Source organism: Miscanthus floridulus, chromosome 1, assembly GCF_019320115.1.
Source record: "Miscanthus floridulus cultivar M001 chromosome 1, ASM1932011v1, whole genome shotgun sequence".
In the NCBI taxonomy this organism is placed as follows: Eukaryota; Viridiplantae; Streptophyta; class Magnoliopsida; order Poales; family Poaceae; genus Miscanthus; species Miscanthus floridulus.
Genome location: NC_089580.1, coordinates 74,961,092 through 74,988,914, shown reverse-complemented (window position 1 = coordinate 74,988,914; position 27,823 = coordinate 74,961,092). Strand labels below are relative to the sequence as shown.

At 47.4% G+C, this 27,823-nt stretch overlaps 1 protein-coding gene across 2 annotated transcripts; it reads left to right on the top strand.

Annotated features, from left to right (window-relative positions):
* Window positions 1-368: 368 nt before the first annotated feature.
* LOC136536259 (uncharacterized) lies at window positions 369-4,107 on the top strand. Of its 2 annotated transcripts, XM_066528623.1 has the most exons (14): window positions 415-460; window positions 553-893; window positions 1,008-1,182; window positions 1,281-1,364; window positions 1,451-1,692; window positions 1,770-1,995; window positions 2,138-2,217; window positions 2,306-2,390; window positions 2,549-2,680; window positions 2,769-2,882; window positions 2,966-3,013; window positions 3,161-3,245; window positions 3,546-3,599; window positions 3,678-4,107. In XM_066528623.1, the coding sequence occupies exons 2-14, from the start codon at window positions 691-693 to the stop codon at window positions 3,812-3,814; spliced, it is 1,665 nt and encodes a 554-aa protein (XP_066384720.1). In that variant the 5' UTR covers window positions 415-460; window positions 553-690; the 3' UTR covers window positions 3,815-4,107. The 2 variants fall into 2 exon arrangements, with proteins under 2 accessions (XP_066384714.1, XP_066384720.1); XM_066528617.1 differs by having other exon boundaries at window positions 369-893.
* Window positions 4,108-27,823: the final 23,716 nt, after the last annotated feature.

Genomic DNA, 27,823 nt, shown 5'->3' with positions numbered 1-27,823 from the left:
AAAAATTTAGAATTAGTCCAATTTACCTCTTCTTAGGCATCTTGATCATTTCCCAAAGTATAGCTGCCGTGACAACTACTACTTGCTGATTGCAGTTTCAGAGACGTGTTCGTCAGACTGGAAATGTATGAAGTATGATCATGCCGTCCTGGGCTCTGATCCAAATCATTCTAGAATTTCCACGAACTATACCCTAACTCCCAAAACAGTTTGGAAATACAAGCCATTCCGATCGCTAAAAAAATGACTTTACCAATAATAGGCTAGCCTTACAAGTTTTGAAATTTGCTGATAGTGAGAGTATTATCTTCAACGCTTGGTCTCTACGTCTCAACCAAAACCACTCGTTCTACGGAGCATTTTTAGCATATCCCTGTTTGTAGCCTTTGTCCTCGCTTCTCTTCCACCACCGTTCTCGACTTGCCTAAAAATTTAATGACTATATTTCGCCGCTCTAGGCGTAAATTCTAGATCGAAATTTCCCCTTACTTTGGAGCACCGCACATAAAAATTCTAATGATCTCTTTTATTTTTTGGGCTGTTCACTTGTAGATAGATCGCACTGAATTTGTACTTCAAGTTAAGATTGCTTTCCGGATGCAGTTTCTGTATGGACAATTGTGTGTAGGCTTACACAATTATTAGTTGGGATCGTAGTGCGGCAGTTGTTTCCTTCTTCTCTTGCTCGTAATGGATTCAGCGAGGAGCTGGTTTACCAAGCTCCAAACGAGGGAGAAATCCATTGGAAAGAAGAAGGAATTGCCTCCCAATGGCAAGGAATCCGGCGATGATGCGCCATCGAGTGCAACCAAGCAGAGGGTTGGGGCGGCCAAGCAGTACATTGAGAAACACTACAAGGAGCAAATGAAGCATCTGCAGGACAGGAAAGAAAGGTAAGGATCTGTGATGAAATTTATATGTTCCAATATGATTATGCACTCAAGTTCTTTCTCAAAAGAATTTATCATTACCGATGACATCTCAACTTTTGCATTGTTGTCATGTAGACGGTGTAGTCTAGAAAAAAAATTAGCAGACGCTGATGTGTCCGAAGAGGAGGTTCATAACATCCTGAAGCAGTTTGAGAAGAAAGAGACGGAGTACATGCGCTTGCAAAGGCATAAAATGAGCGTCGAGGATTTTGACTTGCTAACAATGATAGGCAAGGGAGCATTTGGTGAGGTAAACCTACACTACGTGCGAATAATGGACCATTCTGTATCCAATTCCCTCTGTTTTTTATAAAATCGTTTTTGCTTGACACAATGGTTTTCTTCTAGGTCAGAGTCTGCAGAGAGAAGACCACAGGAAATGTCTATGCGATGAAGAAGCTTAAAAAGTCTGAAATGCTTCGTCGAGGTCAGGTAGAGCTATTTCTATCAAAGGTCTGAATTCATCTTTGTATCCACTGTTCCTTTTTCCTTAGTGCTTTGTTTGGTTTGTTTCATAGGTTGAGCATGTCAGAGCTGAAAGGAATCTTCTTGCCGAAGTGGATCACCACTGCATTGTCAAACTGTATTGCTCATTCCAGGACAGTGAGTACCTGTACCTGATCATGGAGTACCTCCCAGGAGGCGACATGATGACCCTGCTCATGAGGAAAGACACGTTGACTGAAGATGAGGCTAGGTTCTATGTTGGAGAGACAGTTCTTGCGATCGAAGCGATCCACAGGCATAACTACATCCACAGGTACGGAACAAGTGCAGTCGTGTTCAGTAGCGCTGCTGATATGTTGTTTATGATGAGTTCAGTACCTGAATCTGCAGAGATATCAAGCCTGATAACCTGCTACTGGATAAGTATGGTCACTTGAGACTGTCAGATTTTGGATTGTGTAAACCATTAGACTATTCCAACTTCCCAGACCTGAATGAAAAGGACGTTACGCCTACAAAATCATCGTCGATGCATGGGGATGGGAAGCAGCAGTCGATGCCAAAGCGCTCGCAGCAAGAACAATTGGAGCACTGGCAAAATAATAGAAGAACTTTGGTCAGTAACCAACACAATGACATTATCAGCTGTGACTCCTGCATTATATTTTACCAATTGATATGTCACTATCTGTTCTGTAATACCTTCTTTATAACTTGTACTTCCAAGTTTCGACGAGTGATTAGTTAAATGATTGCAGGCTTACTCAACTGTTGGAACACCAGACTACATCGCTCCAGAAGTTCTTCTGAAGAAAGGCTATGGGATGGAATGTGATTGGTAAGCATTAAGCATCTCTTGCAGTACTGCTTGCACCATTGATCTTATTGAGTTTGAGTTTAAAGAAAAACAAATTTCATATTTCCAGGTGGTCCCTTGGTGCTATCATGTATGAAATGCTAGTGGGTTATCCTCCATTTTATTCAGATGAGCCTATGACAACCTGTAGAAAGGTAACGTATTTTAAGCTTTTAGCTATGAAAAATACCTTAGTGGTCTTTCCGGTGATTGGAGCATACTCATCTTCCAAATTAACTGATTTCTAGGTTCAGTCGTCTCTATTTTGTCCCAATATCCTTTATTTAGATCATGCCTATATGTGCAAAAACAGATAGTAAATTGGAGAACACATTTGAAATTTCCTGAAGAAGCGAGGCTAACAGCAGATGCGAAAGATCTCATAAGTAAACTACTTTGCAATGTCGACCAACGCCTTGGGACAAAAGGTGCAGAAGAAATAAAGGTTGTTATGTGGTGGTTAAGTATGATAACATGCCCCAAATAGCTGATACTGAACTTTTGCTCATAGTACTTTGTACGTGTAACTTTAGGAGCATCCCTGGTTCAGTGGATTAGAATGGGACAAACTATATGAAATAGAAGCCGCGTATCTGCCTCAAGTCACAGATGAGTTGGACACTCAGAACTTTGAGAAATTTGAAGAGGTAACTGTTGTAGTTTATAAAGAAACGTGCTTCTCACTCACCAGAAATTATTAGATAAATATATTTGTGTGGTGTATTCGCAGTCCTCGGATAACGTTCAGTGTTCAGCAAAGACGGGCCCTTGGAGAAAGGTAATAATACCTTATCATTTAGGGAAACAGATATTACTTCTCAAACTTCTTTACATTGCTGCATTTTTTTTGTGAAATACATTGCTGCATTTTAATTGTATGCGCATCTTTAAAAATTTTATTCTTGTTTTTTGTGTTTTCCACCAGATGCTTTCTTCAAAGGATTTGAATTTTGTGGGCTATACCTACAAGAACTTTGAACTTGTGAACGATCACGATGTCCCCGGCATGGGTACAGTACTTTCCAGCTTCTGTGCATATGAGTAGTATAAGGGTTTGTTTGGATCCCACGAAACCGAAGACAATATTTAGAAAGTGATTCCCATTTTATTATTAAAATTCCTTTTCAATTCCTGGGAACCAAACAGGGTCTAAGTGAATTTAGGTGACAAACCACAAAAAAGGTTGGAGGCGCAGATTCCTCAACATGGTAGAGGAGGAAAAAAAAAGGATGTAGCAGGATAACCAAGTTTTCATTCTGACCATGCTGTTCTTGTGTTTTTCAACTGATACACCTTGTGCTGCTGCACAGCTGAGCTGAAGAAGAAGGAGAAGGCAAAGCGACCAAGCGTCAAATCTCTGTTTGGTATATATATGTGAACCCATGCACGCATCCGCTGAAATCCTTTGTCATTGTATGGTTTACATTGAGTTGTACACGCAGATTCACCTGAAGGAGCAGAGGGAGAGGGAGAGGAGGCGCAGCAGCCTGAAGACGAAGCAGCCTCTGCCGAAGGAAGCGTCCGGAAACCAGCAACAGAGCCTGAACTGACCAGAAGCATCAGCTCGCCATCCACATGAAACGCCACTTCAACAACGGCTATCAGACATGTATGTCACCAGTTCAGTTGATGAGAGCGAGAGCGTCGTCGTTCGTGCACACGAGTGACGACGGGAGCCCATGCATGCAGCATGGCCATGAGTGCTTCGATTCGTCGGTAGAGTTCGCCGGCCGGTGGTTACCTTACCTGCCAGGAAGAAATTAAAGGGGAAGCGTGTTGTACTCTTTGTTGATTCACGAGCGAATAGCTAGCGATCGTGCTGAAAATAAGTGTGTCCGTGGAATGTGTTATATATACATGGATATTGACGAAGCGAACTTGCAAGTCGCATGTGCATTTTACCCTTCAGCCGGCGTACGGTGAAACTCGTCCGTTTCGCTGGCTACTACCACCTCCCTTCTCCTTCCGGGTGTTCGGCGGCACCGGCAAACGCCTGGCGCGCGCCGGAGCCCAGCTCGTGGAACCGGCCGGTACGGTCGTCGGCGCCGACCGCCGAGGGCGTGGGAAACCGATCGAGGATAGACTCTGGTCGCAACGTGCGGGCAGGCAACCGTGCCGTGGATCGGATCTCGGCTGGGCGGAATCGGAATTCACGCGCGCGACATGGTGGAAATCCCCTTTCCCACACCGCCGGCCCGCGCGCGCCTTTGGACGGCCAGGACAGGAACGAGGCTGACTGGAGGCCGGCACGCACGCACCTGCGTGCAGCACAAGTGCGCTGTGCGCGTGTCCACCGGTCCTGCGTTTGGAGAATTTCCATGCTCAGCGCGCGCCGGCCGGCCAAGTGGTTGTTGACTTGTTGTGTGGGCCGTGCGTGCGTGCATCTTTTCTTTTCTTTTTTGCCCGATCATCACGTACCGCCGGACCCAATGCCGCTCGCGTCGTGCCCAGTGTTGAACCACCCAACTACCACCTGAATTTTCAGCTCTCTCACTAAAAAAAAACTGAATTTTCATCCCTTGATCCACATGATCAAGTCCATCGTGTCACCATCCGTGCCCTTTGGCCGAGCTTCAGGTCCATAAAATCTCTAGACATCTTGTAACTGATGTCTAGACATCTTCTAGCTGAGTGTTTGTAACTCCAAGGATTCATATATACAAAATTCTTATAAATATACTTAAATCACTTTATTTAATTTAAAGGGTCCTTTGGAACGCAGGATTGTGAGAACACAGGAATAGGAAAATGTAGGAATATGATAGGATTGCAACCGGAAAACATAGGATTGAAACCATAGGAAACTTTGGAGTAGTTGTTGTTTGGATGGACACAGGAAATTCGTAGGAATGGAAAATTTTAGGGGCTTTTTGGATTACAGGAAATCCAAAGGAATTCTAAGGGCATGTTTGGTTTACAGGATTTTCAAAGGAATTCTAAAGAGTCAGAATCCTATAGTTTAAAACACTGTAGCGACGTTTGGAATGGAGGATTCGTGAGTTCATTTCCAGATGAAAGGCTCCCGCAGACGCTCGTTTCAAAGGAAAAAAAACACTCAGATCTCTGGTTTTGATTTCCTTCAGCTGCGCAGTGTTACTTCCTGCGTTTTTCATGTGTTATGGATTCCTGCGTTCCAAACACCCCTTCTAGTTATTTCCCGTGTTTTTCCTTTCATCTGTTTTACCACTACACACTCACCTCATTCCTGCGTTTTTTTCTATTCCCGTGTTTTTAATTCCTGCGTTCTAAACAGGCCATGGGAATCACCGTTCCTATGTTTTTGCTCCGTCTGGAACGGAGGATTCATCACTTCCTTTCCAAAGGAAAGTTTCCTGTGCGTGTACGTTTTGGAGGAAAACTAACATCCAGTTATAGCTCTTGGTTTCTTTCCTTCACAAAGTCCAAGACAATAAAGCACAAAGCGTGTGTCTGTTGGCCTGCAAGCTGGCTGAAACCTTATACGAAAGTCTAATCCCATATATCTTACTATCAAGTTTGAGCACATCTTTATTCCCGCGTTCCAAACACCCATGTTTCAAAAATACCTATGTTTTTCATTTATCTATTTTAACACTACGTTATGTCCCTTTCCTATGTTTTGTTCGATTCCTCTATTTTGCATTCTTACATTCCAAACAGGGCAGGACACTTACAATCACCTAACAGATTACTTTAGCCAATAATATATTTGTTTGCTAATGCATTAGAAACAATTGCAAAGATAATTATTAAGAAGCCACTTATAAGTGGGCCGCTAGACAATTATTGTACCTATTGTTTTATGACCCCAAGCCTGATTATTTCTATCTACAGGAACGTAGTTTTTTTTACCTCAAGGGCACGTGTCCTCACATTGTGGACTACAAGATTTGCACTGAGATTCGTATCCAACAGGAGAGAGACAATACATGCGCTCACATTGTGGGCAACAAGATTCGCACTGAGATTCGTGCCAGCACTGAGATTCATACCAGCACTGAGATTCATGCCTGCTGGCACAAATCTCAGTGTGAATCTTGTGGTCCATAATGTGAGGGCATATGCCCTTAGGACAAAATTTAGACCCTGTTTAGTTTCACTACAAAATGCTAAATTTTTCAAGATTCTCCGTCACATCGAATCTTTGGACGCATGCATGAAGCATTAAATATAAATAAAAAATAAAACTAATTACACAGTTTAGATGAAATTCACGAGACGAATCTTTTAAGCCTAATTAAACTATGATTGGACACTAATTATCAAATAACAGCGAAAGTGTTTTACCAAAAATTTTGGCATCGGTACCTTACCTTACCCTATCTACAGCTAGCTGTGCGAAGCCAGCACAACTCGGTCTTATCCCCTCCTCCATGGCCCCCATTGTTTTCATCCGCTCGTCCCACTGAAGCCCCATCTCTACTCCCTAGGCAGCAGGAAGGACGCGGCGCGAGGCTGCAAGCTCGAGCGGCGGACGCACTACGCAGCGCGGTGGTGTCGCAAGCTGACGGACGCGGCATAGGCGCTATAGCTACTATGCAGCAAGCAGCTCGAGCGGCAAGCACGGTACGGCAGCCCAGGCGATGACGCACTCGAGCTCCCACGCGACTGGCTGGCGGCGGCCGACGAGCTCGAGCTCGCACTAGGCGGGCGGGTGGGCGGGCGACAACGAACAGCGGTAGCAGGTGGCCGGGCCGGCGCGTCGAGCTCTTTTTGCGGTTCTTTTGTCCATGAGCTCAAGCAACGTTATTATCATCGATTCAGCGCAAAGGAATAGAAACAAGAGGTTGGCGTGGATGTTAGGTTTCCTCCATTTTAATTTCCTTTGGAATGACTGGTGTAGGAAGATTTCCTTCGTTTTTCTAGGGTCGTTTCCTGCCATTCAAAGGATTGAACAGTAGCCAAATCCTTGGGATTTGGAATCCTATGTTTTTCGTGCGTTTCTCCTCCAATCCAAAGGAGCCCTAAGTCTACAAACCACATATTCAATCTAGATCTTGGAGTTGAAGATACACCAAACAGATTCAGGTTTAAACAGTCTTCAAATTTTCTCATTTTTTTTTAAACTTCTCCATCACATCTTGGCCTTTGCAACAATGGACAACTGCTCTCTCCTCCCCCCTTAAGTGGCTGCCCTCTCCTCCCCTTTACTTTGGTGGCATGGCCTATGTTTTTCGTGCGTTTCTCCTCCAATCCAAAGGAGCCCTAAGTCTACAAACCACATATTCAATCTAGATCTTGGAGTTGGAGATACACCAAACAGATTCAGGTTTGAACAGTCTTCAAATTTTCTCATTTTTTTAAAACTTCTCCATCACATCTTGGCCTTTGCAACAATGGACAACTGCTCTCTCCTCCCCCCTTAAGTGGCTGCCCTCTCCTCCCCTTTACTTTGGTGGCATGCTGCTGGAAAAAAATTCTCTGCATACATGATTTAGAGAAGTTCCCATGCAGCACGACTCGGATGCCGCCCAAGCATGCATCGGCTGGGCGTGGAAGGATGAGTGGTTAGCGAAATCATCGGATGGAGACGTGGTTACATAAATCACTAGGTGGAAGGATGAGCTGTTAGCAAAATCAACTGATGCATGCGTGATAGAAAAATCATCTGACGGTAACCAAGCCATGCTGCACAGAGCTTCTCTGCATCACGTATGCAGATATTTTTTTTCCATGCCACTACCTTAGTGCACCACCTGTGACATCACCTTTAGGTTCAACCACACATCTCACTTCCCAGAGCATGTCCAACACAATTGGTATATAACATGCAAATGCTATTTGTCGGTGCAAAAAGTAACCGACACGTAAATATTTATAGTTTTGCCGTACGTTGTGATCGGATGTGGCATAGCACTCAATGACACAGAGTTTATACTGGTTCAGGCAACGTGCCCTACGTCCAGTTTGAGTCGGTCGGTGACTTTATTCCTAAGTCCAGGTGCTCGAAGTTTGCTGTGGGGTTACAAATGGAAGGGAGTAAGATGAGGGGCGCAAGCGATCCGGTCGGACTCTGGATTGAATGGGCCGAGAGTGACGGGAGCTCCTGCGTGCGCTAAGTATTTGAGCGTGTGCTCTGTGTAGTTTTGATTGATCGTGAATGGATTCCCCGTATTGGGAGAGAGCGCATCCCCTTTTATAGATGAAGGGGACGGCCTTACAAGAGAGAGGGAGAGAGCGTACGTATGCTACTGAGTCTTGTCACCCACGGCGTCGGGTACAAGATGATTGTAGACGTCCACAATACTGTTTGTGTCAGACGCATGTGGGAGGTTTTACCGCATTCACCATATATGGCAAATGACGGCGCCCACAACACTATCGATCCCCAGAGACATGTGGGGGGTTTTACCGTGTTTGCCTAGTATGGGAGTTGATGGCTCCCACAACACTGTAGGGCAAACGACGGTGCCCACAACACTACTTGGGTTCAGACATGCCTGGAAGGTTGCAGGGCACCCTTCTGACATGTCCTGTCAGTACTGTCCTGCAGGTGTATAGGCTATTGTCCTGCAGGTGTATAGGGTACGGTCCTTGGTGATGAGGACATCACTACTTCATCGTATACAAGCCAAGTAGAGGAGGAGGTCCAGCATGGGCGTCCAATTCATCTTTTTCGTGGTGGAAGCCGAGTCCAACTCAAGTTCGAGTCCGGTTCGGGCTTCAGGACCAGTCTGCCTTAAACTGGTCACCTAGGACGCATCCGGACTCCGTTTTCGACGATCCACATATGGATGGAAAGCTAATTGGATAAGGAAACCAACCCAATTGATTTCACGTCAAAAGGCCTTCGGAATCAATGGGAATCGTCGAAACAAGTCAGCGTCCAGAATCTGTCAGGGTGCTGCGACACCGTCTTTTGGTCCATTGGACCGTGTATCGTGTTTGGGCCCATTAGGGGCCGCGTCTAGGGGGGTGACGCCCAAGACTCTATAAATACCAGTCGTCGCTCTTCTTAGGGTTTGGGTTTTGTTTAGTTCTTGATTTCCTCGTGAAACAGACATCGTTTTGCTGCAACTATCACCGCTAAGGCCGCTTGCTGTGAACCAGGGCCCCAGTTCTTGATCTTGTTCGCCTGTGGCGATTAGTCCTTTCGAATAAAGACTTGAACTCCTTCTTGATTTCATAAGCCTCATATTTATTTGCAATTTCAGATTGCGTTCATCCCGTTCTTGCTTGTGTTCTCGATTCGCTTGTAGGAAAGCCTTCTCGGCGAGGTCAATCGCGTTCGCGTGGTTGATAACCAACGGAGCAGTGGTGTAACGGTTGCGGGGGTCCGAAATCAATCTTGGTTCGAAGCCTAGATCGTGAATGTCGAGTCTCCACCAATCGACGCTATCATACCTTTTGAAAGATCGGGCCTAGTCTACATCAAGTGGTATCAGAGACCTTGTTGCCCGTTAGGTATAACTTTGTTTCCCCCTTTAGATTATTACTGTTTTTGCATTACCTACACTCCACAAAAGGCCAAAAAAATATACATCATCACATATTTCCTATCCTATAGCCTCATTGTGCCATGCAAGTTCATCTCTGATTTGCGTTGTTAAGTTTGTGCCCTAGGTCAAGTTCTTGTTGCTGGTTTTAGATCGTTTTTTAAGTCCAGTTTGTGTTTTTCTCTTTGTTTTTCATCATAATCCGTGAACACCTTCAAGTATTGCTGTGATTCATTTGTATTCATCAAACCCTAGTCCACGCCATCTTATTTGTTACACTTGTCTTCACCGTTTTCATCAAATCCTTGCTGTCGTGACCAATTTTGCGCACATTGTTCCCGTTTTGTCCTCTAATTCGGAGTCTGTTCTTAAAACTGGTCTAGTTTTCGCATACGAACTCTGTTTTCGACGTTCCATATATGCAAATCGATCAGAAAAAAATTTCAGATCCGTCCATCCCTGGCGTTGTCGGGGTTCAAAATTTTTAGATTGGTCAAAAAGTGGTCACAAGATCCTCGTTTCGTGGTCACAAGGTCTTTGTCGATTTCGAGCACGTCTTCTGAAAATTCCATAGGCCACGTCTTTCACTTGTTTAAGCTCAAATTCTCTGTGGTTACTTCTTTTGTGCTCCTAAGTGAAGAAAAAATATCAAAAAAATAAAAAGAAAAAGTCAAAGAATCCCAAAAAAACAACGTCATCCCAAAAATAGAGAAAAAAGAGAGGGGCAAAAGTGGAACAATATCTAGAGGAGCACATAGAGAGCGCCATTTGAGCTGTATTTGCGTGTGCTGATTTCTACCTTGTTCCTAATCATATTCTTGCTGTCCACATCACTTGATACATCTGGTACTTGGAACGTGAGTAGGCCAGCAACTAAGACAAGTACTTGGGATACTTATTCAGCTTTGCTAATCAGTTGCGAATTTTGTTATTCCTTGCTACTATATTGTGCCTGTCCAAGCTCCACTTTCTTCTAACCAAGTACAGGTTCACCTTGCAACTATTACACTCAAGCTACAACGGTATCATAGTCACCGACCGATTGCACCGCCTGTTGCTTTGGTAAGAACACTTGTAAGACCGTGGTAAGACGCTTGAGAGTTGAGTGCCTTATTTTTCCTTGTCCACAACCTAAGTAGTTGGTAAGGATAATACTATTTGTGCTGTCTTTTTCTTTCTACTAACCATGTCAGGAAAAGCCAGAGGCAGCGGCCAAGGAAACGAGGACGCACCTATGGATTTCAATGACTGTGTTTCTAAGAATAAGCTCCGTACCGTTCTTAATGACAAGTTCAATGAGATCCTTTAACAAATCACCAATTTGGCCAAGAGGATTGAAGATGTTGAACAACGACATCCAGAACCACGTCCTGAAGAAGAAGAAGATGATGATCTCTCTAAGGAGGAGGATGGCGACGCGGAGGCTGAAGCCGAAGCTCAACGACGTGCTGAGGATGCACGTAACCGTAATCGATTGAACTTTAACCGACGTGGTATGGGAGGTAACAACCAAGGTAAAAATGATCATTTCTCTAAAACCAAGTTTAAGATACCTCCTTTTTCTGGTTCTGCTGATCTTGAAGCATATTTAGATTAGGAGATGGCTGTAGATCAAAAATTTAGCTCCCATCAAGTACCTGAAGAATATAGAGTTAGACTTGCTACTAGTGAGTTTACTAGTTTTGCTCTTTTCTGGTGGAATGATATTTGCAATAATGCTAATGCTCAAATACCTCAAACCTGGACTGTACTTAAACGACGAATCAAATCAAGATTTATTCCTCCATACTATCAGCGTGATCTGCGATTAAAACTACAACGTTTAAATCAAGGTAGTAAAACTATTGAGGAATATTATCAGGAGCTTTTAATTGGTCTAGCACGTAGTAACATACAAGAGGATGATATGGATAAGTGTTCTAGATTTTTTTTGGAGGTTTACGTCGTGAAATATAGGATGTTCTTGACTATAAAGAATGGACTAGATTTTCCCAATTATATCATTATGCTATTAAAGCTTAAAGAGAAGTACAGGGACGACAACCTAGGCGATCCACGACTCCATCCGCGACTCCATCCATTCCTTCACGTCCAACCGAGGTGAGTAAATTTTCTAATGTGCAGACACCACCAGCGCCTGTAAAGAAGAATTCTCCTATCACACCTTCTTCCAGTGGATCTGCTACACCTTCCTCTAGCAGCTCTTCTAAAGTTGTGTGCCACCGCTGCAAGGGCATGGGACATATTGCTAAAGAATGCCCCAGCAAACGCGCATATATTGCTACTGATGATGGTAGGTATGCTAGTGCTAGTGACGAAGACAATAAATTTGCACTTGCAACTGATCTTTATGCAGATAAATTTGCGGATAGTGCTGAAGATCCTGATAAGGTAATTGATAGTGTGGCATACACTGCAGACTACAAATCAATCCTTGTTCAGCGTGTTTTGAGTACACAAGTTGAGCCAGTAGACAAGCTACAACGCCATAATTTGTTTCAAATGTTCCTCATTGTCAATAATTTCTGTGTTCGTGTTATAATTGATGGAGGGAGCAGCAATAATTTAGTAAGTTCTGAGCTTGTCAAGACTCTTAGTTTATCTACACGTGCTCTTCCACATTCATACCATGTTCAGTGGTTCAACAATAGTGGTAAGGCAAAGGTAACACAATCTGCTCGTGTGTAATTTTCTATCGGGTCATACCATGATTATGCTAATTTTGATGTCGTGCCTATGCAAGCTTGTTCACTTTTGTTAGGCCGCCCTTGGCAATATGATAATAATGTTGTACATCATGGTAGGCAAAATAGATATACTTTTATGTTTAAAGGAAAGACCATTGCTTTACTTTCTTTATCACCTGCTGCAATTGTGCAATATGAAAAGGAACTTGCTGAAAAGAAAAAGAAAGGCCATGATAAAGACTTTAGCAAACTAACAAATGAACCATCAAGTAACATGAAAGAAGTTTTATTTGCTCTTAAATCTGTTCTTGTTGATCATGATGAACCATGTTATGCTCTAACTTGTACATCACCGATATGTCCACTTGGTCCTACTCCTAGTGCTATGCCTCTTGTTGGTACTAACCTTTTATAGAAGAAGGAGGATGAATTCCCAACAGGGAAGCCACCATGGCAGCCACCTTTGTGAAGGACGGGGCGCCAAGATGAACGTCTTCTTCTGGAACCATCGTTGCTGTCATCCAATGGAGGAGACAATCTACTTCAGTCGAGGATGACTTCAATTCAAGAAAGGGAGGATGATGAGGACATCACTAATTCATCGCATACAAGCCAAGTAGAGGAGGAGGTCCAGCATGGGCGTCCAATTCATCTTTTTCGTGGTGGAAGCCGAGTCCAACTCAAGTTCGAGTCCGGTTCGGGCTCCAGGACCAGTCTGCCTTAAACTGGTCACCCAGGACGCATCTAGACTCCGTTTTCAATGATCCACATATGGATGGAAAGCTAATTGGATAAGGAAACCAACCCAATTGGTTTCATGTCAAAAGGACTTCCACATCAACAGGAATCGTCGAAACAAGTTAGCGTCCAGAATCTATCAGGGTGCTGCGACACCGTCTTTTGGTCTGTTGGACCGTGTATCATGTTTGGGCCCATTAGGGGCCGCGTTCTGGGGGGTGATGCCCAAGACTCTATAAATACCAGCCGTCGCTCTCTTTAGGGTTTGGGTTTTGTTTAGTTCTTGATTTCCTCGTGAAACAGACATCGTTTTACTGCAACTGTCGCCGCCAAGGCCGCTTGCTGTGAACTAGGGCCCCAGTTCTTGATCTTGTTCGCCTGTGGCGATTAGTCCTTTCGAATAAAGACTTGAACTCCTCTTGATTTCATAAGCCTCATATTTATTTGCAATTTCAGATTGTGTTCATCCCGTTCTTGCTTGTGTTCTCGATTCGCTTGCAGGAAAGCCTTCTCGGCGAGGTCAATTGCGTTCGCGTGGTTGATAACCAATGGAGTAGTGGTGTAACGGTTGCGGGGGTCTGAATCAATCTTGGTTCGAAGCCTAGATCGTGAACGTTAAGTCTCCACCAATTGACGCTATCATACCTTTCGGAAGATCAGGCCTAGTCTACATCACTTGGTATTGCTTTTGACTTGAGCGTCCTGCCTTACTTGCTCCGTCTGTTTCCTAGGTTCTCACTGAGCAGGCGTCCCCGGTCGGTTGGTCCCAGTCTGCTCCGACTGCGCCAGTCAGAGAAGAGCTATAAGAAGAGGTTCGGTGCATCCCCAGTCGGAGACGCGGGTCAGAGTCAGAAGCGAGCGTCGTTCCTCTTTGGCCAGGCCTTCCGGTCGTAGGGGCGGGCTAGAGTCGGAAGTGAGGTCTTTCGGTCAGAGAGGTAGGCTGGAGTAGGAAGTGAGGCCTTTCGGTTGGAGTGGCAGGCCAAACTCGGAAGTGAGGCCTTCCGGTCGGAGGGGCAGGCTAGAGTCGGAGCCGAGCAAGCGTCGTTCCTCCTCGGCTAGGCCTTCTGGTCAAAGACTATGTGGGGGTATTAACCCCTATACCCTTACGGCTAAGCTTGGGCCGGCCTAGATCAGAGGGTCCGGTCCACCAAAAGACGACGCGTGGCCCAGCCAACCTATTCGGAGTCCCGTGCAAGGAGTCAAGACTGATTTGGCGATCAAGCAAGATCCTGGTCGGTTAGAATAGGAATCTTTATCCGGCCACCTATGGCAATTGTAACTGGCTAGGATTAGTTTCTAGATCTGTAACCCTGCCCCTCGGACTATATAAGGCGGGCAGGGGACCCCTCTAAAAAACATCTCTCATTGATATACAGCAATACAATCAGACGTAGGACGTAGGTATTATGCCTTCTTGGCAGCCGAACCTGGATAAAACCTCATGTATGTCTTGCGTCACCATCTTGTTTGTGGCTTGCGCATCTGTCTGCCGATAATCTACTACCTTGGGCATACCCCTAGGTAGACTGCCGACTATATTTCATCGATAGTGGCGCGCCAGGTAGGGGGTGTGCGTACTGCTCTCCAAGCAAACAAGATGGTCATCATCTCTGGCTCCGTGGCTACGCCGAACGACCTCACGTTCACCGTCGGCCAGATCACCTAGACCATCGGCTCCGACGACTTCATCGCCATGACCACGGAGGAGGCACGGATTCAATCTGCGTCGACCACTACTTCACCTGCATCGGATACGGCTCCGACCATGGTGGATACGGCTCCGACCACGGTGGATACAGCTCCGACCACAATGGATCTGGCTCCGACCATGGTACATCTGGCTCTGACCACGCCTGCATCATCTTCAGCCACGCCGACAACCCGTCGTCCACTTTCCCGCTACAAAGGGAAGCAGATCGACAACACCGACCTGCTCGACTCCATCGATCGGGTCGGCACCAAACTCGCTGAAACCCTAGCTCTGGTAAGTACAATTCAAAGTCAACCTAATGAGTAGGTAACCGCTCCCCACAACAGATCTACCCGACCATCTCGGGCCAATCGTCCTACACGACTTGGTACAGATCTCGTGGTCATATCTACTCCTGAACGGCGCTCCGCTCGTCGCCGGCCAGCCTCCGCGACGAGTCTCCGGCTCTCCGAGTATGAAGCCTCGACGGAGAACTACTAGGCCCAGCCCTACGGCCTACCAAATGCTGCCTCCAACTACGCATATAATGTACAACGCTGCTTGGATCTGTGTCTTGTACATCGACCTTGACCGAGGCCACACAACTTCGTCAACATGATTCGGATTGAGGATTATCAAGAAGGATCCGTCCACACGGTCTAAGAGGGTGACTCCAGCTCCTCGTCTGGCATCGCATCTAATGCCTCCATCCACACCGAGCTCCAGCATCACGACGATGAAGGCGTCGAATATGATCTGGATATCCTAGACCACGCCCCGAGGTTCCCACAATTCCTGTCTTTCCCACCAAGGCGAGGGGATTTGATTAATGTTGTCAGTAATGACGAACCACCAGCAGTTGGCGAAACAAAACAAGAAAGGATTGCATGCGAAGCACGCAATATTGACCGGTTTAATCACCGACAAATCGAAGCCGAAGTAGAAGAGGAGGCACAATGCATAAGGGTCCAGCCACGCGACCTCAACAATGCTTTCGATAGGGTGGGGGACAAACAGGTCTTCAGGACTCCAAGTGCCAACGTAGCCATTGCTATGGCGATGATGCAACGGCTACCCAATACTCCGGAAACCCAAGTAGTTCGCGATGAAATACAAGCCTATCTGATGGCTGCTATGGCCCAGACCGCAGAGATTGTAAACCAAGCCCAGGCTCCATCCATCTCAGTCGAGTCAAGCCACAGCCGCCAGTACTCAAGTCACTCACAGCCACCCAACCAACGTGGCTAGCGCAACAACGACCCATCAGACAACCGTCAAGGCAGAAACGGTGGCCATGATGGTGGTCGGGATGACAACCGCCATCGGGAGGACAACCGTCGCGACGTCCGGGATGATAACCGCCGAGACAACCGCGACAATCGCCGCGATAACCACAGTCGCAGGGCTAATCTAGATGGCAATCGAGATCGCCGTGATGGCAATAACGATCTCCACCATTACCTCGGAGGACGTGATCTACGCGCTCACATCAACCAAAGAGCCAACGATCGTGCATCCCATGAAAGTTATCGCCGTATGGAATATGACACTGCCCATGGCCCACCGGGTTTGAAGCAGTTTACTCCATACCTTCGCCAAGTCATATGGCCTAAGAACTTCAAGCTCGAGAAACTTCAGAAGTATGACGGTAAGGAGAACCCTGAATTATGGGTCATGCTCTATGAAACTACATGCAGATCAGCCATGGCTGACGAGCACGTCATGTCTAACTATTTCCCAGTCGCTGTTGGCCACGTAGGTCACCAATGGCTTGTCAGCTTACCGGCGAACTACTCTGATTCTTGGCAAGAGCTCAAGAAAGCCTTCATCGACAACTTCATTGCTACTTGCGAGCAACCCAGCAACAAATATGATCTGCAACGGATTCGAGATCAAAAAGATGAGCCACTGCGCGAGTACGTCCGGCATTTCTCGGAGATGCATATCAAGGTCCCATCAATCTCTGACAACGAGGCAATCGAGGCTTTCATCACTGGCCTCCGCTTCCACGACGCCCTAAGGGACAAGCTCCTGCGCAAGAGGCCTGAATTAGTCCAGCGCTCCTAGCCACTGCTAAGAAATATGCGGACGCCGACGACGCTAAAAAGATAATTATCAAAGAAGCAGCAAGGGTTCCACGCTCCGACCACCCCCACACCGTGATGACTACCGTGGCAACCATGGTCAGAACAACAATTTTGACCGCCGCAACCAGCGCAACGACTCCCGCGACCACCGCGACCAACGTAATCAGTGGTGTAATCGCCGAGACGATTATAGGGCAAGCGTGCTCAGGAAGACGACGGCAAGGTCAACGCCATCAAGAAAGGTGGCAGACGTCGTAACTACGAAGAAGACTACGCCAAAGCATTGAAAGGGCCCTGCCAGCTCCATCCCAAGTCAAACCATACCATGGAGAACTGCCGCGTTCTCAAGTCTATCTACACGCGTCAACAAGCTCCGGATACGTCCGACAAGCCTAACGATGTAGGGGAACAACGCAACGAGGACAACAACGACAAAGATGTAGATCCCCATCACAAGTACGTCAAGCCAACCAATCGCGTGCACACCATCATTGGAGGCAAAGTGTCCATCGAGACCAAACAAGAACACAAGCTGCTCGCCCGCGCTTGCTTGAACATGGCCAACACCGACAACTTCATCACCGATCCGCGGCTCCCCCCTTGGTCTCACCGCAAGATCTCCTTTAGCAGAAAGGACCAATGGGCCACAATACCTGAACCAGGACGTTTTCCCCTGGTCCTCGATCCTTGTATCAACAAAGTTCAATTCGACAGAGTGTTGATTGACGGTGGTAGCTCCATCGATATACTGTTCAAGAATAGTCTGCCGGCCCTGAAGATAACCTAGGCAGATCTCAAGCCATATGAGGCACAGTTCTGGGGTGTTCTTCCCGAACAGAGCTCTACACCTCTCGGGTAGATCATGCTACCTGTGCAGTTTGGGACCCCGGACCACTTCCGCATCGATTACGTCAATTTCGTGGTCGCTGACTTCGACGGCACCTACCATGCTATCCTTGGTCGACCATCGCTCACCAAGTTCATGGCCATACCTCATTACAGGTATCTGGTGCTCAAGATGCCTACTGAGAAAGGAGTTCTAACCCTCAGGGGGAACGTATACGCAGCTTATACCTACGAAGATGACAGCTTTAAAATAGCAGAGGCTCATGACCTCTCTATTTGTATGGCCGCGACCATGCTCGACGCCAAGAAGACCTCGGCCGACCACCTAGAGATCCCAGAGCTCGAGGCTCCACGCAAGAACGCCAAGTCCAAGGAGCACAAGGTGATCTAGCTGGTCGATGGCAATCCCAGCAAAACAGCCCTTATCGGGGCCAACCTGGATCCCAAATAGGAAGACGCGCTCGTCAGGTTCTTGAGGAGCAACGTGGATGTGTTCGCATGGAAACCTGCTAACATGCCTGGTGTACCTCGAAATTTGATCGAGCACTCCTTGAATGTCAACAGCAAGGCCAAACCTATCAAGCAGAAGCTATGACGGTTCGCTCACAACAAAAAGGAGGCGATTAGGGTAGAAGTTACACGGCTTTTGGCAGCCGGATTTATCAAAGAAGTGTATCATCCGGAGTGGTTAGCCAACCCGGTTCTTGTACGCAAAAAGAATAATGAATGGAGAATGTGCGTTGATTACACTGATCTCAACAAACACTGCCCTAAGGACCCCTTCGGCTTACCTCACATAGACGAGGTCGTAGATTTAACTGCCGGTTGCGAGCTGCTTTCCTTTCTCGATTGCTACTCTGGTTATCACCAGATTGCTCTCAAAAAGGATGACCAGATCAAGACATCTTTTATCACGCCTTTTGGTGCCTACTGCTACATGACTATGTTGTTTGGGCTCAAGAACGCCAGGGCTACCTACCAACGCGCTATACAGGCCTGCCTCAAAGACAAGATAATAGATGACCTTGTCGAAGCTTATGTTGATGATGTAGTTGTCAAAACCAAGGAAGCACATACCCTTGTTGACAACCTGGAATGCACCTTTGCAGCCCTTAACACATTCCAATGGAAATTAAACCCAAAGAAGTGTATCTTTGGTGTTCCTTCTGGCATACTACTTGGCAACGTCGTCAGTCACGACGGCATACGCCCTAACCCAGAGAAAGTCAAAGCTGTCTTGGACATGAAGCCGCCCAAAAGGGTGAAAGATGTTCAGAAGCTTACTGGATGCATGGCCGCTCTCAGCCATTTCATATCAAGACTAGGCGAAAAGGGATTACCGTTCTTTAAACTGCTCAAAGCATCCAAGAAGTTTGAGTGGTCGAAGGAAGCAGACACTGCCTTCACACAGCTGAAACAATACCTTACATCGCCTCCGGTCCTTACTGCTCCCAAAGAAAACGAAACACTCTTGCTTTACATTGCGGTGACTAATCGAGTGGTCTCCACTGCCATGGTGGTCGAGCGCGACGTGCCCGGCCACATCTACAAGGTACAGCGGCCAATCTATTTCATCAATGAGGTGCTCAATGAATCCAAGACCAGGTACCCATAAATCTAGAAATTGATCTACGCCATACTGATAACATCCCAAAAGTTGAAACATTACTTTGACGGATATCATGTGGTGGTCATGACTGAGTACCCTCTGCGAAACATCATTAGCAACAAGGATGCGAACGGGCACATCGTCAAGTGGGCAATGGAGCTATGTCCCTTTTCCTTGGAATTCGCAAGTCGTACTACAATCAAGTCTCAGGCGCTCGTCGATTTCATCGTCGAGTGGACAGACTTAAGCACGCCTACTTCTCAAGGGCCCGACGAGTATTGGAAGATGTACTTTGATGGTTCTCTCAACATCGACGGTGCAGGGGTAGGAGTCCTTTTCGTGTCACCATCCAAGGAGCAGCTTCGGTACGTCCTTAGGATTTATTTCCCAGCATCTAATAATGCCGCCGAATACGAAGTATGCCTACATGGTTTGCGCATTATGGTCAAGCTCGGTGTTAAACGTCTCTATGTCTATGAAGACTCGGCTCTGGTCATCAACCAACTTAATAAGGACTGGGACACGACCAGTGAAAGGATGGGTGCATACTGCAAATCGATCAGAAAGCTGGAAGGCAGGTTCTATGGCATCGAGTACACACATGTGGTCTAGGACAAAAATCAAGCAGCGGATGCACTATCAAAGTTAGGATCATCCCAAGCCAAAGTCCCACATGGCGTATTCGTCCAAGACCTGCTCACGCCTTCGATCGAAGAGGAAGATTCCACGATTGACAAGCCTCCAGAAAAGCAATTGGTGGCTATGGTTCCGGCATTGAGCACCACCGAGCCACCTCCGACCACTCATGAGCCCGACTAGAGAATACCTTTCATCAAGTACCTAACAGATGGCAGCGGTTACACTGATCGAACAGAAAACGAGCGCCTAATGCGTCGCAGTAAGCAGTATCTGCTCGTCGATGGAAAGCTATGGCGCAAGAACGCAAAGGAGGAAATCTTGATGAAGTGTATAACCCAGGAAGATGGCGAGCACCTCCTAGATCAAATCCACTCTGGCTCCTATGGCAACCACGCAGCCTCGAGAACGCTGGTCGGCAAGGCTTTCCGAGCAGGATTCTATTGGCCGTCAGCGGTGGCCGATGTAGAGAAGCTAGTCCGCCACTGTGAGGGTTGTCAGTTCTTCACCAAGAGAATCCACATACTAGGACATGAGATCTAGACAATACTAGCCTCTTGGCCCTTTGCATGCTGGGGACTGGATATGATCGGGCCCTTCAAACCGGCTCCTAGGAAATTTACATGTGTCTTTGTGTTGATCGACAAATTTTCTAAGTGGATAGAATACATGCCTCTGGTACAGGCATCCTCAGAAAAGGCTGTTACGTTCCTCGACCAGGTCATCCACCATTTTGGCATACCCAACAGTATCATTACCGATCTGGGTACTCAGTTCACCGGGAACGCTTTTTGGGACTTCTACGATGAAAGGAGCATAGTAGTAAAATACGTCTCGGTGGCGCACCCCAGAGCTAATGGACAGGTCGAGCGGGCAAACATCATGATTTTGGACGCATTGAAGAAGAGGATGTACAAAGAAAATGACAAAGCTCCTGGAAGATGGCTCAAAGAATTACTAGCTATAGTCTGGGGCCTCAGAACTCAGCCTAGTCATAACACCGATGTCTCACCATACTTTATGGTTTATGGCACTGAGGCAGTCCTCCTCACAGATATAGCTTTCAGATCAGCACGGGTCAAGAACTTCGATGAAGGCAGGGTCAACGAAGTGCAGGAGCTAGAAGTGAATAGTGTAGAAGAGAAGCGGCTCGATTCTTGCATACGTACAGCCAAATACCTTGCTATTTTGCGCAGGTACTACAACAAGAACGTTAAAGAGCGGTTCTTCATGGTTGGAGACTTGGTCCTGAAGTGGAGGACGAATCAGGCTGGTGTCCATAAACTTGCAACTCCATGGGAAGGGCCCTTCATGATCAAGGAGGTCACACGACCAATGTCTTACAGGTTAACTCACCTGGACGGTATAGACGTACCCAATTCATGGCACATCGACAAGCTTAGGTGTTTCTATGCTTAACTACTAAGATATGTACCCCTCTTGTACTTTCGATTTCATTCAATAAAGCTATTATGATTTATCCGACCACTCTGATATGTCACTTCGAACTTTATGGTTATTCTAACTTAGCCAGTCAAGGCCGACCACCATTCCTACCTGGGTTTTCGGAGCATGCCCTGTCTCCGGTCCCTCTAAACGTGTGCATGGGATCCGCTCTCTACGCTATGGGTGATCGGCAGGTCCCCCCTGGTTTGACTTGTCCGCGTCTACGTGTGCACAGGTCACGCACCTCACACTCTGACCACATGGCAAATCAGGGCCATACAAACTTTACAGGATGACGTCGAGTAAACTAGTACAACTAAATAGAACACTAACATGTTCTCACTTAGTTACGCCAACACGAGTTGCAAGCTTAAATACATTTTTATACAAAACAAACAAGCTTATGATGATATACAGTTACGTTATTACAAGCTTGCCTAAAGAGGCCCAAGTTTATAATAACACAACTACGTCCTTCTTCTACAGCTCTAGCCTATCCTATTGGCTAGTCGAGGCACACGGCACCCGCTGCTCACTGCTTGTGACATCCTGCTCAAGTCTCGGGGACTCTTGTACTGGTCGAGCTGAAGAGGATGGCCCCGCCGATGCCTGGCAGGTCAAGACCATAGGCTTCACCGGTTGGCTCGCAATCGATGGCCTTTCCAGCTGACTTGTTGATGGCGTACCCTGTACAGGTGCTATCCCACCTCCACATAGGTTAATGTCACCAATTATCTTTGAAGACAGGTCCAGCTGGGCCATCCGAAGCTCCTCGACCTTGTCTGGATCTACCTCCTTCGGGTACGCAGCCTCCAGGCGCTTGAGATCTATCAGGGGGTAGTGGGCACGCACCATGCTTAGCACATGTGCGCCTGTGTACTCACCAGCCTCCTTCACGAACTCTTGGAACCATCCCCATGCCTTTCGGCATCTCTCAACCAGTCCAAGCTGCGATGTCCTTGGCACTTCCTTTGTAAGCACTGGGTCAATAAGGTCGAGGACGGGCATGATGCCAGTTGCCACCTCTTGGCATCGATTCTTCCATGTGTCTCGATCCTCGGTGATCTCTAGGCATCGTGCCTTCTAGTCGTCGCGATCTTTCATCACGGCTTCCAGATGCTTCTTGGCATTGACTTTTAAAACTACAAACTGCACAAGACATTAAAATGTCACGCCACAACAAGATAAGGTGGGCAACAGAGTGAGCAAGGTGGTCTAGAACACTTACTTTTCAGTTCCTCTTTCATCTTGTTTGTGTGGTCCCGGAGTTGTGACTGGTCGTGCGCCAGTTTCTTGTTGTCTTCGTTCCGGCGACCACACTCTGCGGCCACACGGCTATTCTCTTCTTGGAGACGGACTACTTCGGCTTCTAAGCCTGCACTACAGCTATTACTTCCAACAATGCAACAACACGTGTCATGCACTTGCTGTGATAAAATGACAACTTACTTGTTTTTTCCTGCCCTTTGTTACTGAGCTGGACGACCAGGTTCTGGGTCTGTGCCTCTTGCTCCGTCCTCTCTTGGTCGGTGGCTTTAAGTTGGTGGCGCAAGCGTTCCACCTCGACCGCCAGATCTCTATTGCTTGCTATGATCCCTTCAATCTGGTCGAAGCACTTTTTTTGGTACCTTGCGATCTTCATCAAGTCCTGCATGCAAAAAAGCTAAGTCAGATAATTCGACTGGATAGCAGGATCAACTGGTCAAGCCAAACATACCTGGACTTCTGTCACCAAACATTTTGCCGCTCGTTCAACTTTCATGGTCTCTTCGACCTTTGGGATTTCCTCATGCATAACCCACTGGTCGTTCTGCCAGCGTGACACATATACATGTTGTCGCTTGTTCTGGGGACAGCCCATGACCTCTTCTACTTCATCCTCTTCGGCCTCTTGTTTAGGTAGCGGCGCTTGTCTAGAGTTTGTAGTCTCTGCGATCACTATGGCTTTCCCACGAGCTAAAGCATCGGCAAGCGTGCTCTGTGCCACCTCCGGCTGCTGCTCCTCGGCTTGGTCTAATCCCCTTAGCGCAGAAGTATCCCCCTCAGCAGGGTTAGTGCTTGGAGCACTTGTACTTGGCTCGGCTCTCTTCTCGACCAGCTGCTCGAGGACTGTTGTCTGGCCGCTCGTCTGCTGAGGCTCCGATGGACTTTCTTCTACAGGTTCCTCCATAGCCGGCTGCTGGGCAGTTCTCTCCGCCATTGCTGTCGAAGCCATGCCACACCCGACTAGCTGGTCGGGATTTTCGGTGGATGCCGACCTAATATATCAGAGATAAGTTCAAAAGATAATAGTATTCAATATAAATTGTAAGCTTACATCAAGGTTGCAAACACTTACAGCTTGGAAGCACGGAATGATGTGGTGAAGGAGCGTCTCTTCGTCCGTGCTTGCTCCACGTGCTCTGTGGGTGTCATCGGGTCTCTTTCCACGACCAGTATCGGTGCCGGGGCTTGATGCTCAACCTCTTTGCCGCTTGCCCCCTGCACTGCAGCGGTCGGTGATGCGAGTCCCACTAGCACGGAGGAGCCACCCTGCTCCATCGACTCCAGTTGTCTCCTCCTCTTTCGAGGGACGAGTCGGAAGATGTCTGCATCCTCTGTTTCATCATCTGTCAATGAAAAGATGGCCTGATGACTCTTGCTAGCCATTGGCCGCTTGCCAGCAACCCTGGCCATTGCCTCCTCCCCCACTCCGAGCACGGCCCAGTCGACATCTTCGATCCTGGTGCTGGTCTGGGCGGTTGGGCCGGCAACTTGCGGCCAATCCATAACAAGGGGTGGAGACACGAACATAGCTGCTCTGTCACGACCATTGATCTAGGAAACACAAAGGCGATAATACACTAAGTTTTTGTTACAACATAACACTACGGGTACAAGGCAGCATAATTTACCTTTGGGGGAGGTCGGGCCAGCTTCAACGCGTGCTCGATGTCGCTCAACCTGACATAATTTGGATCAGCTAAGTTGAACAGCTCTCCAATCCTTGCTTTGACTTCTATCTTGTCAAGCGCCTCTTGCCTGGTCCTAGTTGGGTCTGCGCTACCTTGGTACTCGTAGTCGGGATGTACCTTCCTCTGGCAAGGCTGGATCCTTCAGCTAATGAAGTTCCCGACCACGCTCGGACCATCTAATTTCTTCCATGGGATCATTCCAAGCAGTTCTGAGATCTGCTCTAAGTGCTCAGGTTTCTCTGACCAGCTATTCTTCTTCTCCGGAATGAACCCCACATCACATAGTGTGATCGTGTTCGGCTCTTCGCGGATGTAGAACCACTTCTTATACCAATCGTCCAGCGATGTGTTCCAAGGGCAGTGCAAGTACTGGGCCTTCATCCCATCACGTAGATTGAGGTACACACCTCCAGCTATCTTCGAGCCGCCGCTTCCTTTTTTCCACAGACAGAAAAGATGGCGAAAGAGGTCGAAATGGGGCTGGAAGCCACCATATGCTTCATAAAGATGGATGAAGGTGGAGACAAGAAGAATTGAGTTGGGATGCAGATTGCAAATCCCAATCTCGTAATACAAACAGAGCCCCTGAAGGAAAGGGTGCACTGGAACCCCAAAACCCCGCTTGAAGAAATCCTCGAAAACCACAATCTCACCTGGATGTGGATTGGGGTAGCTTTCTCCTTCTGGTGCGCGCCATCATGCGAGTGCCTTGTTGTGGAGTACTCCCATGATGACGAGGTCCTCGATGGTCTACTCGTTGCTCCTTGACTTCCATCACTCCTTCGCCATGACTCCGGCTTTCTTCTGGGCATCTTTCTTTGCCATGAATCTGCTCTTGCTAAGGGGGTGGAAACGGTGGAGGGGTGATTGGTGATGATCTTGGAGGTATAGGGTTTGGTAAGAGGAAGAAGAAGGTTGCGGCGGCGAATGATAATGGGGATCGGTAAAAAGTAACTTACCAATTCTATAATATAAATAACCAAGAGTTCCGCTGTTTCATCTGCCCGAGATTCTTGGGAGACGTGCGCATGTGCCGTAGATGGTTGTTTTCATAACCTCGAGATCTATGCCAATATATGCGCCCCTTCGTTAACAGTGTACGCGCCTCTTCGTTGCTACTATGAGAGGGCCCACACTGACGCACCTCCTCACAGGTGCCAAGCAACTGTTTGCTTGAAAGGACATGAAGATAGTATGACGTGCTATACCCGTCTACTTTTTTGACTAGGCGTGTCAAATTGGACTTGACAGAGTAAGAAGGCAAATAAATACACCAAATAATAGTACAAGCGGCATTCGTTTCTTCGCTGCATATCTCGTACTCAGGGATGGTCTAGACTACTATTGTGTTCGGGGATTGCCTAGACCACTACCGTGCTCTAGGACTGCTCTGACCACTACCGTGCTCTAGGACTGCTCCGACCACTACCGTGCTCGGGGACTGCTACGACCACTACTGTGCTCGGGGACTACTCCGACCACTACCGTGCTTGGGGACTGCACCGACCACTGCTATGTTCGGGGACTGTTCCAAATAGTGCTCGGCGACTGCTCTCCTTGGCTACATGTGACGTGTACTCACATACAGTCGAGAGGCATTTATTTGGACCTTGCTACAAGGCTTATACTTCTCCTTCTAGCAAGCTCGGGAACTACATCGGTACGATGCACCTGCCGGTGCATCTAGTATCGATTGTATGACGACTAGATTCTTAACTTCAGTGGAAATTCTTTTTAGACCCTGGCACCACGTGCCTACGTCACCTACTACCAGGCTTGGGGACTAAGTGGGCACACTTCACCTTGCGATGAATGTGTTTATTTAATCAACCCCGATGCTTTGACTGATTGTCATGATTACTATCGTGCTCAGGATCTGTCCCGACCACTGCTCGGATACCACTCTCCTCGGCTACATGTGATTTGTGCTCGCATATAGTTGAGAGACATTTATTTAGACCTTGCTACAAGGCTTATACTTTGCCTTCTAGCAAGCTTGGGGACTACATCGGTACGATGCACCTGCCGGTGCATCTCGTATGACTTATATTATGATTGGATTTTCGACTTGACTGAGACTTCTTTTTAGACCCTGGCACCATGTGCCTGCATCACCTACTACCAGGCTCAGGGACTAAGTGGGCACACTTCACCTTGCGGTGAATGTGTTTGTTTTTCGACCCCTACGCCTCTGCTAATTATGGGTGCTGCGCTTCAAGACGCACTTACATTTCTTTTCAGAAATACAAGTGGGCACACTTCCCAGGACAGAAATCTTTTTCTTTTTTCTTAAGAGCACCATACATTCTTCAGACAACCTACTTCTCCGGTTACAATGGTGCTCTGAGATGTCAGGAACTCAAGCCTCACTGTTCGGAGAAGGTTAAAATGGCGTGTCGTAGCATAATACATGGTGCTCGAGGACTTGCTGTGGGGGTATTAACCCCTATATCCTTACGGCTAAGCTTGGGCCGGCCCAGATCAGAGGGTCTGGTCCACCAAAAGATGATGCGTGGCCCAGCCAACCTGTTCGAAGTCTCGCACAAGGAGTCAAGACAGATTTGGCGATCAAGCAAGATCCTGGTTGGTTAGAATAGGAATCCTTATCCGACCACCTATGGCAATTGTAACTGGCTAGGATTAGTTTCCAGATCTATAACCCTGCCCCTTGGACTATATAAGGTGGGCAGGAGACCCCTCTAAAAAACATCTCTCATTGACATACAGCAATATAATCAGACGCAGGATGTAGGTATTACGCCTTCTTGGCGGCCAAACCTGGATAAAACCTTGTGTCTGTCTTGCATCACTGTCTTGTTTGTGGCTTGCGCATCTGTCTGCTGACAATCTACTACCTTGGGCATACCCCTAGGTAGACTGCCGACCATATTTCATCGACAGACTAGATCGCCCTTCTGGCATGTCATTAGGTTTTTGGGCTAGCCCAGGAGTTACGCCTCGTTCGTGACATCGTCTGCTGGGCCGAGCCTTCGCTGGGAAGCAGGTCCATGAGGAACCCTGGGTTTATGAACCCGACAGGAGCCCCTGAGCCTCCGGGTGATTCGGGTAGAATCGTCTGGGGGATTTTTGTCTTGACAGCGGGTGCGAGCGAGCACACCCATGGGAGTAGCCCCCGAGCCCTCGGGCGATCCGGGCAGAATCACTTGGGGGGTTTTGTCAGTGGGCGTGAGTGTGTGCACCTTAGTGGGCATAGCTTCCTCTTTCCAGTTTCTAAGCCATCGTTTCTAGGAGCATGGTCCTAGGCATTTGGTCGTTGTCGACAGAATATCGTCGGCAGTCCTCCGAGGGGTATCCCACAAAGATAGATTGATCGACAGAGGAGCGTGAGATCAAGAACAAGAATGCAACAGAGACACATGAGTTAGACAGGTTCATACCATCAGTATAACGTAATACCCTACTCATGTGGTCTATTGGTTTCTATTAGCTATCGTCTGATATTGCGTGTCTTTGGAGGGG

Coding starts and splice junctions, on each gene's coding strand:
- LOC136536259 (XM_066528617.1), top strand. CDS start 691: ATGGATTCAGCGAGGAGCTGGTTTACCAAGCTCCAAACGAGGGAGAAA. Junction 3,246..3,545: donor TCACGATGTCCCCGGCATGG/GTACAGTACTTT, acceptor GCTGCTGCACAG/CTGAGCTGAAGAAGAAGGAG. Junction 3,600..3,677: donor AAGCGTCAAATCTCTGTTTG/GTATATATATGT, acceptor TTGTACACGCAG/ATTCACCTGAAGGAGCAGAG.